General features: G+C 57.3%; 1 protein-coding gene and 1 long non-coding RNA gene across 2 annotated transcripts; one reads left to right on the forward strand and one right to left on the reverse strand.

Annotated features, from left to right (window-relative positions):
* Positions 1 to 1,107: 1,107 nt before the first annotated feature.
* Positions 1,108 to 8,692, forward strand: LOC118724732. Its single transcript, XR_004989687.2, has 3 exons — positions 1,108 to 1,245; positions 1,286 to 1,290; positions 8,679 to 8,692. It is a non-coding gene; the product is annotated as an uncharacterized LOC118724732 (long non-coding RNA).
* On the reverse strand, positions 4,417 to 17,882 carry THEMIS2 (thymocyte selection associated family member 2). The gene is made up of 6 exons (XM_036448344.2): positions 17,730 to 17,882; positions 14,524 to 14,664; positions 10,561 to 10,962; positions 7,597 to 8,663; positions 5,250 to 5,406; positions 4,417 to 4,773 (listed from the first exon to the last, which is right to left on the reverse strand). Exons 1-6 carry the CDS (start codon positions 17,821 to 17,823, stop codon positions 4,718 to 4,720), a joined length of 1,917 nt encoding a protein of 638 aa, XP_036304237.1. The 5' UTR covers positions 17,824 to 17,882; the 3' UTR covers positions 4,417 to 4,717.
* Between the last annotated feature and the right edge of the window lie 304 nt (positions 17,883 to 18,186).

Here is an 18,186-nt window from a genome sequence, read left to right on the forward strand (position 1 = left end):
AAGCATCTAGCATTGCCATTAATGAGGGTTCTAAAGCAGACCTTAATCTTGACTCTAGCAGTATATGATCATGTGACTGATAAAATACCTACCATGTCACCTCAAGATGAAATTCTAAGAGGTCTTGCCTATTTTTTGGCCAACTTAATTAGCTCCTTTTCTTGTGGGAAAACAAACTAGTTCAAAGATGTTTCTGACAATTCCAGACCATAAGCTACTTCTTGAATGAAAGAGCTAATTTTGAGTAAGTTAGTGAAGTGTGATATGCAAATAAAAGTTCTTTAATTGTATTAACTATGTTTCTAAATGAGATCTAGCAGCTGTGTAGAGAAAGCTCCACCAGCCTGGTTTAGAGCAGCGAGCAGCACTCTGGCTGTTATTTTCTATCCATGCAGAATAGTTCCTCTCTTGGGAGCAGACAGATGTTTAAAAGTCAGTCATCAGTATGTCTATTTGTTTCTTGATTGTTTCCTATAAAGGACAGTGATCTAAAAATTTGTTTTAAAAAATCATACATTTGAATTGAGAATGCATGATAGGGTACTTTTATGGGTCATGGACTTCTCTTTCTAGTTATCAGGCTTGTGTCCTCAAATGGGCAATGTATAGCCCTGGTTCTGGGTGGAAGTCTATTTGTCTTTAGATTTTTAATATGAGGATTCAGCCATTAGAAACTATTACTCAGCCCTAGCCGACTCAGTGGATAGAGCATCAGCCTGCAGACTGAAAGGTCTTGGGTTTGATTCCGGTCAAGGGTACATGCCCTTATAAGTACAACCAATGGACACAAAACTCTGGGGAGGGAGGGTATGTATGGGAGGAGGGGCAATGCTAAAATATGTACACAGATAATAATTTAATTTAAAAAATCAATAAAATATATTAAAAAAATAAATATTCTCTATACAAATGTATCCATGAAAAATGTTATGTTGGGAGGAAAATCACATTTGTCACTTATCTGAATAAAAATACATGCCAATTAAAAAAGGGGGGGGGGTACATGCCCAGATTGTAGGCTCGATCCCCAGTAGGGGCTGTGCAGGAGACAGCCAGTTGATGTCTCTCTCTCTCTCCCCCTCTTTTTTTCCCCTCTGAAACCGATTTTTAAAAATTAAAACACACACACACACACTACTTACTCGTTACTTCAGCAAGTGTTTATTGATCAGGCACTAGGAATTCAAAGCAAAATACGGAGATTGGCCTCACAGGACTTGCTGGTTCAGCATCCCCAATAGCACAGTGAACTCTCTGCCATCTTTGGATTTATACGGTCTCACAGGAGTTGTTTGGTTTCTGAGCACTACGGAGGCCTGTGGGGCTCACCACAGGCAGCCCATTCCTTAGCAGAATGAAACCCCAGCCTTCGAAAAGCTGCTGCTTTCACAGGAGGCATTTGCACTTCAGGTGTATGAGGGCACCTGGGATGTGCGTAGTGTTCTGCTAGAACATGATGAGACAGTATGAACCAGGTTCTTAGCAATCACCAGTGTCATGGCCAAGTAATGAGACTGGCTTGCTCTCCATAGAGTCTCTAGGTGTACAGGTAGGAAATTAGCTTCCTTGAAAAATAGTATTTCACTGGGTTTAACTAAAGAAAGGGCAATAGGACCTGTCCATTTGCTCAGTAATTAGAGCATCAGCCTGCAGACCGAAGGATCTTGGTTTTGATTTTCAGTCAGGGGCGTGCGTGGTGCAGGTTCCCCAACCCTGTAGAGGTGCTTGCGGGAGGCAACCAATTGATGTGTCTCATGTCCATGTCTCTCTCTCTCTCTCTCTCTCTCTCTCTCTCCCTCTCTCCCTCTCTCCCTCTCTCCCTCTCTCCCTTCCCCCTCTTCCCTCTCTCCACTCTCTAGAAATCAATGGAAAAAATATCCTCGATGATTATTTAAAAAAATAAAAGAAAGAAATGCTAATAAGAATTAGTGTTTGATACGGTTTTTTTATTTTATTTTATTTTATTTTATTTTATTTTATTTTTAAAATATATTTTATTGATTTTACACAGGGAGGAATTGAGAGGGACAGGGAGTTAGAAACGTCGATGAGAGAAACATCGACCAGCTGCCTCCTGCACACCCCCTACTGGGGATGCGCCCGCAACCAAGCACATGCCCCTGACCGGAATCGAACCCGGGACCCTTCAGTCCGCAGGCCGACGCTCTATCCACTGAGCCAAACCGGTCCCGGCTGATACGGTTTTTTAAAATACAACTGAAATTCAGAATTCATTGATAAATATTTGTAAGCATCTATCCCCAGTTTATATTCATTTATTTAGCAATTATTTACATCTGCTACTATATTAGTAGTTGTATGTTACTAAACATTCACAAATGTAAATTAAAAAGGACATTAAAAATATGAAGGTGTACCAATAACTTAGGTATCCCAGTGTATCATCTTGTGTACTCGGGGCATGGGTGCTCACTTTGGAGACCACTGCTCAGAGGGAATTCCCGTCCCCATAGAACACCCTCCCCACTGCCCAGTGGCTTATTCCAGAGGTAAAGAAGCCAAAAGCACCCTGAGGGTGGTGTCTGTCTTTGGTCCATTCTCTGCTGACCTTCATTGCTCTGATCAGACATGGACGGTTGTGATTTTCAAACATGTTTTTCTTTTAAGCCTAGCTTTCCCCATTGTGAAATTTTTTCATTTCTCATTTGGCCACTCAGAAATCCCCTTTTGTAGGAGCTGGTAGCCCACTTCTCTGTCCATCCCCATTCTCCCCCCTCCCCACCCCCGCTCACCCCTTTTTTGTGATCGCGCTCAATTTGTTGCCAAGCTTAAATGCGAAGTGAAAACTGTTGGTGTTTTGCATGTGGGCTTGGCTCCTAGGGGCTCTGTGCCAGGGAGGAACTTTTCTCACTTTGTTGCTTATTGTTTGTCCTCAATTGTCTGTCTTCCTCAGGGTCCTCCTCTGCAGTTTAGACTATCTTTCTGGAGGAGGGCATGAGAGCTGGTGGGGGAGATGAGGATGAGGTGTTAGATACTTCACCTGGAAAAATCCATGCAGTGGCGGGAAGGCCAGAGGGCCTGGGAAGTGCAGTGGTCCATGACAGCAAGCACAAGCATGACAAACTCAATGGCAGGAGTTGGAAATTTGGCCTTTACCTCAGCTGGAGACTCAGATCACCTCGTCTGCCTCCTGTCTTCTGCTGACCATGGTGGTAGGTTCCAGGAAACCAAAGTCCACCACTTCAGGAAGTGAGGCCTCTGGTCTTCCCCATGAACAGGCCTACAGTGACCTTGGAAGTGAGTTAAACAGAGGGTTCCGTAGCTAGGAGACAGTGGACGTGTGGAAAGAATATGTTTGATATTGGTAACATGTTTATCAAGTGTTTATTATGTCTCAAGCACCGTGCTTTACAAAAGTTATCTGATTTGTTTTTTGTGTTTTTAAAAAAATATATTTTACTGATTGTTTACAGAGAGGAAGGGAGAGGGATAGTTAGAAACATCAATGAGAGAAACATCCATCAGCTGCCTCCTGCACACCTCCCACTGGGGATGTACCCGCAACCAAGGTACATGCCCTTGACCAGAATCGAACTTAGGACCCCTCAGTCTGCAGGCCGACACTCTAGCTACTGAGCCAAACCGGTTTCGGCTGATTTGATTCTTAAAACAGTCCTGTGAGGTAGGCAACTTAGTTTTATTTTACATGTCAAGGATGTAAATCGTAGGTTAAAATAACTTGCTCATAGTCATAACTGATAGATGAGCTGGCATCCTAACGCAGGTTCGTGACCAATCTGCCTCCTCAAACACCTGACCACTCAAGCTTGTTTCCTGATCTTGAAAATCAGGCTATTGTCAGCCTCAGAAACTGGAGGGTTTAAATAGGGTTGTAAAGGATCTGGCACACAGAATAAGTGATGGCTTGTCATTTTCCCAGGAGCTCGGGTGTCCTTTTTATTTTATGGTTTGAGTGAAATAATCTTGGGCCGTCGCCTACAGCTGTCAGGTGCTAGGAGCTGCAGAGGAGGAAGACAGTCCTGGCATCCCAGGAGCTTAGAGCCTTGGCAGGAGAGGGAGGAAGAGGGGAGCAGGAAGGAAGCTGAGGGGGTGGCAGACATAAAGGGCGCTCAGTTCAGTGTGATCAGTATTGAGTCCCCCTTTACCAAGAGGCAGGAGTCACAGTGCTGCCATCGCTGAAGTTGGTAGTTTTGATTCCTTTTTTACCGACCAGTGAGACAGCTGGTGTAGGGCAGTGGTCGGCAAACTCATTAGTCAACAGAGCCAAACATCAACAGTACAAGGATTGAAATTTCTTTTGAGAGCCAAATTTTTTAAACTTCTAGCACCAGTTCTTCTAAATAGACTCGCCCAGGTCATGGTATTTTGTGTAAGAGTCACACTCAAGGGGCCAAAGAGCCTTATGTGGCTCGCGAGCCGCAGTTTGCCGGCCACGGGTGTAGGGGACACAGGATGGAGTAGAAACGAGCTGGCTTTTCTGGACACCAACACTGAGTCAGGACATCAGGTGTAGGGGCTAGGCCAAACAAGCCAGCCAGTGGCAGAGACCTGGATCCCGAGGGACGCTGGGACTGTCCATCCCGTTCCTGATCGGTCCCACAAAGCCACTCCCTGGCCGTGGTTTGGTTCCTGTGAGGCTGTCCAAGGTCTTCTAACGGCTTGTAGCATTGCAGCATTGCCTGAGGCGCTGGATTCCCTGAGCAGCAGTGGTCAGGAAGCATGGTTTCTCTGGCTTCTAGAGGGTTTTCCGAAAGTGCTCAACTACCTCTTCGTAATCGTGTTCGTCATCATCTGCAAAGGAGTCCAGGTCAGTGAGGATCTGTCCCTGAGCAGGTTCCTTGCCCCACTCTACCACTCTGAGGCACACTTCCTCGCGCGGGCAGGGAAGGGCTGGTCTGAGTGCTCTAAGGTTCTTGCTAGCCTGGAAACTGTAAATTCTTCTGACTGAACACGGCAGACATTCCCCCTCTGTGCCTTGGGATGAAGGGGGTGTGCTGAGAGAGGAACTCATTTTCCTTGCCAGGGCTCTGTGCAGACAACAAGCAGGAACTGGGCCCAAAGTCACTGCCAGGGGGAACCTAGCTGGGAGAGGGACAGTGGGGACCCTCAGCCCCCTCTCCCCCATCCATATAGGCCTGACCATCCAGTGGGACCACAGAAGGGTCTGCCTGTTGGCAGGGCCTTGCTGAATGTTTGGCCAGCCACTCAGAGGATCAGTAGGAAAGGTAGAAGAAAGGATGAGGGTGATAGGGGCTGACAGGGCTTACATGGATCCAGAGGGCTGGACTTAGCGGGCTTCTGGCCCTTCTTGGCAGAAATCTTGCTGTAGGTATCTGACCTGCCCTCTGTGACTGCTGGCAGGGTTTTCGGCCTGAGTTTGGGCTGCAGGGCGGGCCGCTGCTCTGCTGGGGCCTGAGGAGAAGACTAAGTGGGAGAAAAAAGCAGAAGTCAGCAGGGTCCCAGGAAACAGAGCAGCAGAATCCATGAAATGTAATTTCCTCCAAACATCACTTCCTCTAGTCCCTTCTCTACCGCTTTTCAGGGCAGGGCTTCTCAGGACCCGGGGACTTTGCTATAAACACATGAAATGTTCTTGGGCAGGAGAGGAAGGGGCCAGGGTGAGAGGATACCTCTAGAGGCCAGAGACAGAATCCACACGGGAGGCTGGTCACCTGCTGCTGAAGGGGGAGAGTCACAAAGCCTCAGACTGGAGTGCAGGGCTGAGGGGCCCCCGAGAAGAAAGAGGATTTTCATTGAACTCCCTGGTGCCTGATACTATATGTTCATTTAACCCTCAGCTGACCCTCTGAGTAGTTGGTTCAGTCCCCAATTTACACACGAGGAAATGGGCTGAGGGAGAGCACGCCATGTCAGACCTCACACGGGGATCCCAGCTGGACCACCACTCGGGCCCAGACCACGTCTCACCTAAAGCTGGTGCTCCTCCCACCACACGGTGCCTTGGAGAGCATGTCCAGCTCCCTGACCAGCAAACAGCAAACCGAGACCCAGAGAGGAAAAGCTGCTGGACAAGGACCACAAGCAGGAACCGGGCCCAACGTCACTTCCATCGGGAACCAAGGCTGCGACAGGCCAACAACGGCCCTCTTGATATGACGGCTTTCTGGGCTGAGACCCGCATCCATTTTTTGAAGTTTCTACCCACACAGAGCAAACTACAAGCAGAGCATGATAGTTAGCTGTTCAAGCCCCATTTAAACCCCCCTCACCACTTGCTAGCTAGCCGGTGATCTCAGGCTAATGACCCCCCAGCACCTTACTTTCTCCTCAGTACAGAGGGTACCCGTGGCCACCTCAGAGGTCCAACATGAGAGCAGGTGGAGCAATGCACAGAGCCTGCCACAGAGCAAGCCCCTGCAGGTAGAATTAACCCAGTGAGGGATGCTATCTCAGGCTCACCGATGAGGAAACGGATGCTCGGATCTAGGCCACAAAGTGAGTAAACTGGGACTACAACAGTCTCTCAGTGACTGGTTCTGTCCCCTTACTGAGATTCCGTTTCATTCAGGTCAGCACTCCCTGGCGTTTCTCTGCCCACTTTGGAGTGGGTGAGGTCCCTGCACCCACAGAACTCAATAGAGAGATGCAGGTATATCTAATTCAAAATTGTGTGTGTGTGTGTCTTGTCCTCCCCTCCCCAACCCCGACTCCCAAGCTACATCCAACATGCAGGTGAATATACAAGAGGGGGGACTCAGTGCCCAGGAGGAAATCTGAGCTGAGCCTTGCCCATAAGCCTGAAGAAAGAAGATACTGAGGCCGGGGTCCTGGCATAGTGAGGCAGCATCAGGAGCCTCTGGCTGGAGTGTGGGCTTCGGAATGGGTGAGGGAAGGTGGGCCTGGGAAAGTGAGGCTGAGGTCAGCTTAGAAGGGACCCTGATGCTATGTTACGGGGCCTGTGTTGCCCCCTGGCAGTGGGGAGCCACTGGAGGTTTCAGGTGATAAGGCCAAAACCCATTGGTGGCCTGGGAAGGAGTTGGAAGGCAATCCTGACAGCAATGGGAAGGGTTGAAAGAGGCTGCTGAAACAGTTTAAGTGAAAAACGAAGCTTGAACTAGAGCACATGTGTCAAACACAAGGCCCGCGGGCCAAATCTGTCCTGCCAGGCCTTGCAATGTGGCCCGCACCGCGCTGTCATCACTGCACTCCGCTGCGTTTCCATCACAATGACAGTTTATGACTGTTCAGTAAACCATTCTGCCCGCGATTTAGGCTGGATTTTGGATTTTGGCCCCTTCTCTGATTGAGTTCGACACCCCTAAACTAGAGTGACAGCAAGGGTAGCAAAGAGGCAAAGCACATTGACCTTGGAGTCAGTATGCTTATGCTCCGGTTCAGGCCTCCTGTTTGTTAACTGACTTGGGGTGAGTCTCAGAGTCTGTGAGTCACTTTCTCAACCATAAAACAAGGTAACCACACCAATGTCAGGATTGTGAGGATGGAGTAAGAGTAACGTGCCAAGTGTGCAAGTTTGTAAACTGCAAGTTCTATGCAGTTGTAAGAGAAATGTGATGCTAGACAGAGGAGAAAGGCTGGACTTGCAGTGATCCTGGCAGGTGGGCCCACCCCCGCCCACGCGGGTTGCACTGGTACCTTGGTGCTTCTCTCCTGGCTGCTCTGTTTCTTCTGCCCGCTGAGGTCCTGGCGCTTGGGGGGCCTGGGTGGAGGAGACTGGCTCTCGAAGGCAGGTAACTTCCGCAGGTGATAATAGAAGGCGTCTGTCAGCTCATCCACAGTGGCCGTGGGGGGAGACCCAGCTGGCCGGCCTGGCTGCTCCTCGGCCTCCACAACAGTCAGGTCCAGCCACCGGGGAGGAATCTCAAAGGACATTCCAGGCTCCGAGTCCAGGCTGACCACCAAGAAGGGTTCCGTGATCTTCTCCTCCAGCCGCAGGCCCGGGAAGGAGGTCAGAGGGTCAGCAGGGTGGCTGGCGTCCTTGGCCACCACCTTGACCTCGCAGGGCAGTGGGAACTGGGCAGTCAGATCTGCCAGGCTGTATCGCCGGCTGTCACTCATCTCCTCCACGAAGCCGCCCGAGAAGTACAGGGGCAGCACAATCTGTTCTTGGTCCTCTGCCTCCTCTTCACTCTCTTCCTCCTCGGCCTGCTCACTGAGCCGACGGCACACCAAGATGTCTATGCCCCTGCCCTGAGCCTCGTGGGCCTGACCGGACCCCACCACCTCCAGCCTGTCTCCCATAGCCAGGGAGGTGAAGCCGGGGATCTCCGCCTCATCCCCCTCACAGTCCTGCATGGCCACCACCCGCAGCGGCCGGCCGGGCTGGAGAGCGCTCAGGATGTCGTAGGCCGTGGAGAACTCTCTCGGCCGCCGCCGCAGTTTCCCCCTGTAGGCCCCCGAGACCAGGAAGTATCTGGGCACCTTTCGGCCCTTGGATGAGGCCAGGACCCGCCAGGGTGGCGAAGCCAGGCCGTGGATGCAGAGCCTCTGGCCTTTCCGCACGGAGTTCGCCCACGGGCTGAGGAAGATGGGGGGCCCGTCCGGGACTTCCAGGATCTCTGTGGTCAGGGGGAAGGGGCCGCCCCGGGCCAGGACCTCACTCAGCAGCAGCGGCTGGATGAAGTGGATGTGTCCAGAGGAGGCGGTGACATCCTCCACGTCGACCTCCAGGGTGGAAGGGATGCTGACGACGGTCCTGCGCACTGGGAGGGGGAAAGGCGGCTCAGTGGCAGAGCCACGCCCGCCTCGGCGGCACCCTCCACCCCAGCAGAGAGATCTGGGCCGCTGACCTCTTCCCTGTTCTCTTTCCAGCGAGCATTCTGCTGCTGCACCAGATTCCTTGGCCACTCTTGTCTCCAACCTTTTTTTTTTTTTTAGTTATTTTAGAAATTATTAAACATTTGTGAAAGGGAGACTAGTATAGTGACCCCCTCATGTACCCAGCTTCCACACTGAGCTCAAAACTCATCTTTAATTTCTACTCCCATCTATCTATTCACTGAGTTCTTTTGAATCAGAACAATCTTGATTCAGCCCCTAAGAGAAGGGATGGTTTAAAACTTTAAAGCATAACCACAATGCCATTACCACATTGAAATAATGATTTTTTGATAATTCCTTAATACCAAATATCCAATCAGTTCAACCACTTTTTAAACTTTAATTGAATTTTTAATGTAATTTTATAAGCTGCCTTTCCAAGTCCTTTCTGGATTTAAATGAAGAGATAAAACCAAATCAAAAACACTGACTAAATAACCTCTCTGGATTAGTACCTGGCACATAAACTCATAATGACTGTGATTGTGAGGCAAACTGGCCCACCGCTGTGCTGTCTGATCTATCCACAGAGAAGACGGAGCAGGCAAGGCCTCCCATTTTGCAGATGAGAACACTGAGGCTCAGAGGGGGTGGTGAGGACTTCCCTCAGCCACATTTTTGGGATTTTTGCTTTGTGCTAGATGAGCGGATAATGGGCTGAAGCTAGAAGATGGGCATGGGGATTCATTATATTGTTGGTTTTTCTTCAAAATATTTTCTGGGTTACCTGAGCTGCCTCATTATCCAGCAGGAGCTGCCAAGCCCTCCCACCCCACCATTAAAATCCCTGGCCCCCCAGATGTGGTCTCTTACTGCCCAGGCTCCCTGGGAGAGCTAATTTCAGTTCCTGAGGAGGAAACGCTCAAGATAAGCCTGAAATACCTTTTACGGAAAGCAAGAAAATCTACTCAAGACCACTAAGGCTTGTCAAAGGGATTTAGGGGCCAGTGTGAAACAGCTTCCATGGCTCCTCCTGGCCAAGCTGAGCTAACCTGAACTTCCCATAAGATTAACAGTTTCAGTGGATTGAAACACTGAAAACACTTCGTCCCTGAGTTCATAGTGATAAAAAAGATAAAACTGAATCACCCATTGAAGGATGTTGAGGAGCCAACTCATTCTTTTAAAAACTAGTAAAAAAAAAAAAAAAAAAAAAGAATTGTTAGTCTCAGTGTAGGCCGGTGGCAGGTTGGTGAGAGAAGGTGGAACCTGGCCACTTGGAGGCTGAGCCTGCGTGGAGGTCCCAGGACCTCTGTGTATACAAACAATGTCCTGTCGTTCCGCACACTGGAACCAGAGTAGCTGGGGGAGTTTTCTCTCTGCAGTTCCCCATGAAGAAGGAATGATGGGGGAAAAAGTATCACCATTGCAGTTTCTAATGAAATCCTGGGTCTAGGCAGTGGTCCACAGCTACTCACTTCACACTGGCCCATCCACTGTGTTATGTGAGCCCCGCCTCATGGCAAGGCCAGCGCTCAAGCGAGTCAGATGGTGGCAGACACAGCCACGCGTGGATTCCTTGCCCCCCACCTCGCAACAACCGAGACAAACTGCCTGGGCAAGTCTATTTTGAAGAAGTGGCATTAGAAGCAGCTTAAGTTTTAAAAATGTGGCTCTCAAAAGAAATGTCGATCGTCCTATCATTGATGTTTGGCCTGTGGACGAATGAGTTTGCTGGCCACTGGCCTAGACTATGGGCCGGCGTCCTCCACCAGAGCTGCTCCCAGGGCCCTTTCCCTCCTCCACCTGCCCCCCCCCACACACCTGTCCACCACTCACTGTGCATGATGGCGAGGAGCTCGTACTGGGGCCTCAGGACCAAGGAGCGCCAGGGGAGGGCGGGGCAGGTGAGCAGGAGGTCCCTCAGGGCCAGGGCCTGCAGCAGGGTCCGAGGGGCCCCCGTCTCCAGTTCCCAGAAGGGCCCCTCCGTGGACAGGGGCAGGCGCAGCACCGCCACCTGGGTGTCCGTGCCCAGCACGCAGCGGGCGGAGCAGGTCCCGAGGTACACTTCCACAGACTCCAGCATGAGGGGCTGCTCCTCGGGCACCACCAGGGCCTTCGTGTGCATTCTGCGGGTCGCCATGAACCAGATGGGCAGCTGCTTGGAGCGCTGGGTGACGGCAGCGTACAGCTCCTCCAGGGTCCCATAGCTCTGGGGGCCGGTGAGGGGGCTGAAGAGGCCTGGGGGGCACAGCAGAGGTGTCAGGGGCAGGCCTGGGCTGGGTCCCGGGCTCTATGCACCAGGTCCCAGTCTGGCCAGAGAGAACCCAGATTCCCCGAGGACAGATGCCAAGGCCAGGCCAGTATCTGGGTGCCCGGGCCGTAGGGTTGAGAAAGGGGAGGCAGCAAGTGACCTTGTGTGAATGGACAGCGAGGGGCCGAATGGAGATAGTCCCTCTGACACAGGCACACAGGGGACAGAGACAGAGGACAGTTCCCCATAGACACACTGACAACTGCCACATTGTCCTACCTCCCGACCCCACCTGCCTCTCAGTTTGCCAGCTTTGCCTCCAGAAACCTCACCACTGCTCCAATGCCACACTTCCAGCACCTGCCACCGATCCTGGGCAGCGCCATGTCCCTCTCTCCCACACTAGAGACCCAGGAGCCACTGGCCAAATGAGCTCTGACACCCCTCTCCCCCCACTTAAGTGTCTGCCAGTTCTGGCATCTCTCACCTCCCTGCCCCTCCCCACCCCATCCAATCTTGCCACCTGATTGCCCTAAACCAGTGTTTCCCAAAGTGTGGTATGCGCACCCCCAGGGGTACGGAAAGTTTGGTGGGGGTACGCGTTGCTCCGGAGTTTGGTGGGGATATGCACTGCACCATGCTTAGCTGCGCCTAATTCTACGTTCTCATGAGTACGAGGGGTACTCAGCGTTACGGAAATTACAGAAGGGGTACACATATGTCAAAGGTTTGGGAAACACTGCCCTATACTAACCCCTCATCCGGACATGAGTCCTGAGACTTTCCTGCCCAAACACTCAGCAAGCACCCAAGCCAGGGAACATCGCACAGACCCGGCCTGAGGGCCCTTCTGCAAAAGCACTGGTCTGGATGGCAGGACAAGGAAAGGCTGCAGGGCTCGCCCAGCCCAAAGGAGACTAAGAAACAGGGCGGCTGCCTGCGCTGTGCGAGGTAGGACTGGCTTCGGGACCAAGGGGAAAACCGCTACCGAGGGCTTTATTAGGGCAGCTGGGGAAGGGAATACAGCGCTGGGTTAGGCACTAGTGTTGTATCAATATTAGATTTCCTACATTTGATCATTAAACTAGTTTTGTGGGCCTATGTCCTTTTAGGGGACACACTAAATATTGGGGGTAATATTTAGATGTAAGTGGCATCATTTCTGCCATTTACTCTCAAATGGTTCAAGGAAAATATATACAGAAACATACATATATACTGACATGTTCATATGTGTGTGTGTGAAAAGAGAGAGAAAGCAAATGTAACAAAATGTTTAGCAATGAGTGAATCTGGATAAGGTGTACAGTAGACTAGCAAGTCTTCTGTAAATCTGAAATTATTTCCAAATAAAAGCGGAATCCTCAAATACAACATCACTTTCATATTAAAACCCTCACTGGCTCCTCAGTGTCTTCAAAATAAAGACCTACACGTGTCTGTGCCCCTTCACCAACCCCTCGGTCTGACTCCCCCCACCTCCCTCCCACCCCCACCTGGAGCACACACCTCCCTCACTGTCCAGTGACTCAGACTGAGAAGGGGCTCCGGGCCAGGCTTCACGCACGGCAGCCCATGCAAGCAGCTCATCGCACCCTCCCCCCGCGCCTGAGCGCCCTGCACCGAGGAGGGAGCCGGGGCCCAGAGGTCAGGGAGCTGACCACGCCACCGCTGGTGGCTGCAGAGCGGATTCCAGCCAGGCTGCCCACCGTCCACCACACCACACACTTCCCGAAACTGAGCCACATGGGGCTTCTGGAGCCCCAAGTGTGCACATGGGCCTCCTCCGGCTGCTGCTTCTAGGGAATCCTCCCTCCAGCCCGGGCCACCGCCTCCGGGAAGCCTGCCCGACCCTGAGGCAGAGCCCCCTCCACACTGTGCCTGTTTCTGCTGCTCTTCCTCTCATGCCACCCTGGTAGCTCCCTCTGCCCCCGAGAGGGCGCCCCTGTTCATCCTGAACCCCAGCCCCCAGCAGAGCCGGCCACACACAGGGTCACTAAGAGGAGGTGAAGTAGGAGCGAACACAGAGGGCACGTGGACACGGACCCGGAGCTGAAGAATCCCTGCCCAGACGGGGCCGGGAGATGGGCAAGGGGAGGGCGCGGCCAGGCCCGCTCAGGCTCTGGCCCCGAGCACACCTGAGGCAGAGCCCCCTCCACATGAAGGCGGGTGGCGTGCGCGTCGCATGTGCACACCCGGAGGAGCGGGGTGCGTGCTGCAGGGGGAGTGCCTGCCGCAGGCGCGCCCGGAGGAGGAGGAGGAGGAGGAGGAGGAGGAAGAGGAGGAGGGGGAGGAGGAAGAGGAAGAGGAGGAGGGGAGGAGGGGGAGGAGGAGGAGGAGGAGGAGGAGGAGGGAGGAGGAAAGAGGAAGAGGAGGAGGGGGAGGAGGAGGAGGAGGGGGAGGAGGGGGAGGAGGAGGAGGAAGAGGAGGAGGAGGAGGAGGAGGAGGAGGGGGAGGAGGAGGAGGGGAGGAGGGGGAGGAGGAGGAGGGGGAGGAGGGGGAGGAGGAGGAAGAGGAGGAGGGGGAGGAGGAGGAGGAAGAGGAGGAGGAGGAGGGGGAGGAGGAGGAAGAGGAGGAGGGGGAGAGGAGGAGGAAGAGGAGGAGGAGGAGGAAGAGGAGGAGGAGGAGGAGGAGGGGGAGGAGGAGGAGGAAGAGAAGGAGGAGGAGGGGGAGGAGGAAGAGGAAGAGGAGGAGGGGGAGCAGGAGGAGGAAGAGGAGGAGGAGGAGGAAGAGGAGGAGGAGCAGCGGGGGTGCCTGCTGCAGGGGGAGTGCCTGCCGCAGGCGAGCCCGGAGGAAGAGGAGGAAGAGGAGGAGGAGGAGGAGGAGGAGAGGAGGAGGGGGAGGAGGAGGAGGAAGAGGGGGAGGAGGAGGAGGAAGAGGGAGAGGAGGAAGAGGGGGAAGAGGAAGAGGAGGAGGAGAAAGAAGAGGAGGAGGAGGGGGAGGAGGAAGAGGAGGGGGGGAGGAGGAGGGGGAGAAGGAGGAGGGGGAGGAGGGGGAGGAAGAGGAGAAGGAGGAGGGGGAGGAGGAGGAGGGGGAGGAGGAGGGGGAGGAGGAGGAGGAGAAGGGGGAGGAGGGGGAGGAAGAGGAGGAGGAGGAGGGGGAGGAAGAGGAGAAGGAGGGGAGGAGGAGGAGGGGGAGGAGGAGGAGGAGAAGAGGAGGAGGGGGAGGAAGAGGAGGAGGAGGAGGAGGGGGAGGAGGCGGGGGAGGAAGAGGAGGGGGAGGAGGAGGAGGAGGAGGAGGGGGAGGAGGGGGGAGGAGGGGGAGGAGGAGGGGGAAGAGGGGGAGGGGGAGGAGGAGGGGGAAGAGGGGGAGGGGGAGGAGGGGGGGAGGAAGAGGAGGAGGAGGAGGAGGGGGAGGAGGGGAAGGAGAAGGGAAGAGGAGGGGGAGGAGGAGGTGGAGGAGGAGGGAGGAGGGGAAAGGAGGGGGAAGAGGGGGAGGAGGAGGAGGGGGAGGAGGAGGGGGAGGAGGGGGAGGAGGAGCAGCAGCGGGGGGTGCCTGCTGCAGGCGCGCCCGGAGGCCAGGACACCCGGGAGACAGGAGCCACGTACCCTTGAAGCTGGGGTCCAGCTCTCTGGTCTGGCCGGTGCTGGGGTTCTCGCAGACGACCTTCTGGAGGCGGACCTGGGTGACCTTGATGAGGTCCCCCGTGGAGAGGCAGCACTCGTTCCCGCAGATCTCGTAGACGGAACCTGCGGAGGCAGAGCCTCAGTTTCCCCGCTCGGCAGGGGCCCCGCTGGGCAGCCTGTGCTCTGAGCTCCCATCAGCCCTGCCCCTCACGCCTGCTGCCGGGAGCGCCCTTCCCGGTCTCTCCCTGCCCGGGCTGGGCAGCACAGCGGCCTCTCCCTTCGCCCGGGCACCTCCTGTGGCACCTCCTCCGGCTCTGCTCAGCCCGGCGCTCTGACCCGCGCTCGGAGCCCCTGGACCAGCTGAGCCTGGCCTCTCCGTCCGAGCTAGGTCACGTGAGTGAAAACCGGTGCCGAGGTGCTGGTTCTCACGGTCACGGTCACACAGAGCCGAGCACCCACCGGGTGCCGCCTTCAGATGAATTGTTTTTCGAGGAAGTACGGGAGGAGATGGAGGGCGGCCGGCAGGGTGGTCCCGGGGCAGGGTCCTGGGCTGAAAGCAGCGTGTGGAACAGGGAAGGTCTCTCTCACACGGAGCGCCCAGGCTCTCAGCAAAGCACAGGGGGGCCAGCCCTGAGGCCATCAGACCGTCCCACCCACCCCACCCACTGCCGCCCCGGGCCTGACACCAGCCCTGAGAAGCTGTCAAAACCTCTCCCTTGCCAAAACCGGTTTGGCTCAGTGGATAGAGCGTGGGTTTGCGGACTGAAGGGTCCCAGGTTCGATTCCGGTCAAGGGCATGTACCTTGGTTGCGGGCACATCCCCGGTGGGGGGCGTGCAGGAGGCAGCTGATCGATGTTTCTCTCTCATGAATATTTCTAGCTCTCTATCCTCCTCCCTTCCTCTCTGTAAAAAAAAAAAATATATATATATATATTAAAAAAACAAAAACACCTCTCTCCCCGTCCCCCAGGAAGTTCCCGCTGCGGTTCGGGGCGGGGGCACCGCGCTGCGTGTAAGCCCAGACGCCCTCCGAGGACAGGAGCTTCCTTCCCAAACGATGGCGCGGGGCCTCGCCCGAGGTGACAGGTAACAAGAGCCTCATTGGGACTGGAGTCCAGGGTGTTTGCCTCCAAAGCGGCAGTTCCTAACCCCTTCCAGCGCCTGCCCCAGCGCCTGCCCCATGGGCCTCCCCACGCACCAGCTTCTCACCCCCCAACGCCGGTCCCTCCCCCGGCCGCGGCGGAGGATGAGGCCCAGGTGCTGGGACACCAGGTGAGCCGGGATGTCGGGGCAGAACAAACAGTCCCCAGAGGATTTGAACCCAGATCCGTCAGGGTCCCACGTGGACCTGCCCCCAGGGTGGCCCTGCCTACGGCTCACCCTGGTCCAGGCCCGGGGCCTCGAGCACTGCGGTCCGGAGCTGGAGGGGACAGAGGGCCAGGGCGGCCAGGGCACAGGAGTTAACTGCCCCACCCAGCGCCTGGTTCCCTCTCTCCGCGCCCTCCTTCCCCTTCCGTCCGTCCGTCCGTCCGTCCGTCAGTCCGCGACAGCCCCTCCCACCGTCCAGCCTGCCTCTGGCTCTCAGGTGCAACCGGTGGTGGGGGCCTGCTGTGTGCGGGGGCCGGGGGTGATGTGCGGGGACCGGGGGTGCTGTGTGCGGGGACCGGGGGGGGGGGGGGTGTGCTGTGTGCGGAGGGCGGGGTGGGGGTGCTGTGTGCGGGGACCGGGGGGTGCTGGTGCGGGGGACGGGGGGGGGCGGGGGTGTGCTGTGTGCGGGGGCCGGGGGGAGGCTGTGTGCGGGGGCCGGGGGGAGGCTTTGTGCGGGGGCCGGGGGAGGCTGTGTGCGGGGGCCGGGGGGAGGGGGGGCTGTGTGCGGGGCCGGGAGGAGGCTGTGTGCGGGGCCGGGGGTGCGGGGGCGGGGGGAGGCTGTGTGCGGGGCCGGGGGGCTGTGTGCGGGGCGGGGGGGCTGTGTACGGGGGGCCGGTGGTGGGGGCTGTGTGCGGGGGCCGGGGGGAGGGGGGATGTGTGGCGGGGGCCGGGGGGCTGTGTGCGGGGTGTGCGGGGGCCGGGGTGGCTGTGTGCGGGGCGTGTGCGGGGGGGTGTGTGCGCGGGGGTGTGGGGGCGGGGGCTGTGTGCGGAGGGGTTCGGGGGGCTGGGTGCGGGGGTTTGCGGGGGGGGCTGTGTGCGGGGGTTCGGAGGGGGCTGTGTGCGGGGGGTTCGAGGGGGCTGTGTGCGGGGGGTCGGGGGTGGGCTGTGTGCGGGGGGGTTGAGCGGGGGGGCTGTGTGCGGGGGTTCGGGGGGCTGTGTGCGGGGGGTTCGGGGGGGCTGTGTGCGGGTTACGGGGGGCTGGTGTGCGGGGGTTCGGGAGGAGGCTGTGTGCGGTGGGGTTCGGTGGGGGCTGTGTGCGGTGGTTCGGAGGGGCTGATGTGCGGGGGGTTCGGGGGGGGGGCTGTGTGCGGGGGTCGGGGGGGGGCTGTGTGCGGGGGTTCGGAGGGGCTGTGTGCGGGGGGGTTCGCGGGGGCTTGTGTGCGGGCGGTCGGGGGGGCTGTGTGACGGGGGTCGGGGGGGCTGTGTGCGGGGGGTTCGGGGGGGCTGTGTGCGGGGGGTTAGGGGGGCTGTGTGCGGGGGGTCGGGGGGCTGTGTGCGGGGGGTGAGGGGGGCTGTGTGCGGGGGTTCGGAGGGCTGTGTGCGGGGGGGGGGGCTGTGTTGCGGGGGGTCGGGGGGGGGCTGTGTGCGGGGGGGTTGAGGGGGGCTGTGTGCGGGGGTGGGGGGCTGTGTGTGTGGTGGGGGCTGTGTGCGGGGGTGGGGGGGCTGTGTGCGGGGGCTCCGAGCTGCTCAGGCCGCGCACCGCTCTGGCTCTGGAGCCCGGCGGGGACGGGGGACGGGGGACGGCGGGAGGGGGAGCCGCTCGGAGCGGGGCGGACCGGCCCGGAGGAAGAATCAGGCCGGGAGCGCCCCTGCCCGGCCGCACACCGGCCCTGACAGCCCCTCCCTCCCCGCCGCAGCGGGGCCCCGGGCCGGGCTCGGCCGCCCACCGGGATGGGCGTCTGAGCTGCCCCGGCGGAGCGCGGCCCCGAACCGCACGGCTGGGGCGGCACGTCGGGGCTCGGGCTGCGCGCACTTTCCGGCGCCCCTGCCCCCGCGGGGACAGCCTGGCCGGGAGGGCCCCGGCGGGGGGCGCACTCACCCTGGAAGTAGACGCCCGAGCAGACCCGCAGCACCCGCGGCAGCGAGGCGGGCTCCAGCGCGCGAGCGAAGTCCTGCAGCGACACGGGCTCCATCGTCCGCGAGGCTCGCCGGGCGCCGACTGAGTGCCGGCGCCGCGCTACGGCCGGAGCCCCGCCCCTCCCTGCAGCCCCGCCCTCCCCCCCGGAGCCCCGCAGCCCGCAGCCCAGCCCCGCCTCCCCGCCCCGGAGCCCCGCCCCTCCCTGCAGCCCCGCCCTCCCCCCCGGAGGCCCCGCAGGCCCGCAGCCCAGCCCCGCCTCCCCGCCCCGGAGCCCCGCCCCCCCCGCCCCGGAGCCCAGCCCCGCCCCGCAGCCCCGCCCCGCCCCCGGTTACACTAGGAGCCGCGCCGCCTGGTGTGGTCCAGGGTCTCACAGGGAGAGACAGCCCTGCCCTTTGGTCTGCGGGGAAGATGCGGCCTC

Source organism: Pipistrellus kuhlii, unplaced genomic scaffold (genome assembly GCF_014108245.1).
Source record: "Pipistrellus kuhlii isolate mPipKuh1 unplaced genomic scaffold, mPipKuh1.p scaffold_m20_p_2, whole genome shotgun sequence".
NCBI lineage: Eukaryota > Metazoa > Chordata > Mammalia > Chiroptera > Vespertilionidae > Pipistrellus > Pipistrellus kuhlii.

Bases quoted from the DNA above. Each gene is read 5' to 3' on its own strand.
- THEMIS2 (XM_036448344.2), bottom strand. From the start codon at position 17,823: ATGGAGCCCGTGTCGCTGCAGGACTTCGCTCGCGCGCTGGAGCCCGCC. The intron at 10,963-14,523 runs GTACGTGGCTCC...TGTGCCCCCCAG, and splicing joins GCTGGACCCCAGCTTCAAGG to GCCTCTTCAGCCCCCTCACC. The intron at 8,664-10,560 runs GTGAGTGGTGGA...TCCCCCTCCCAG, and splicing joins GCTCCTCGCCATCATGCACA to TGCGCAGGACCGTCGTCAGC.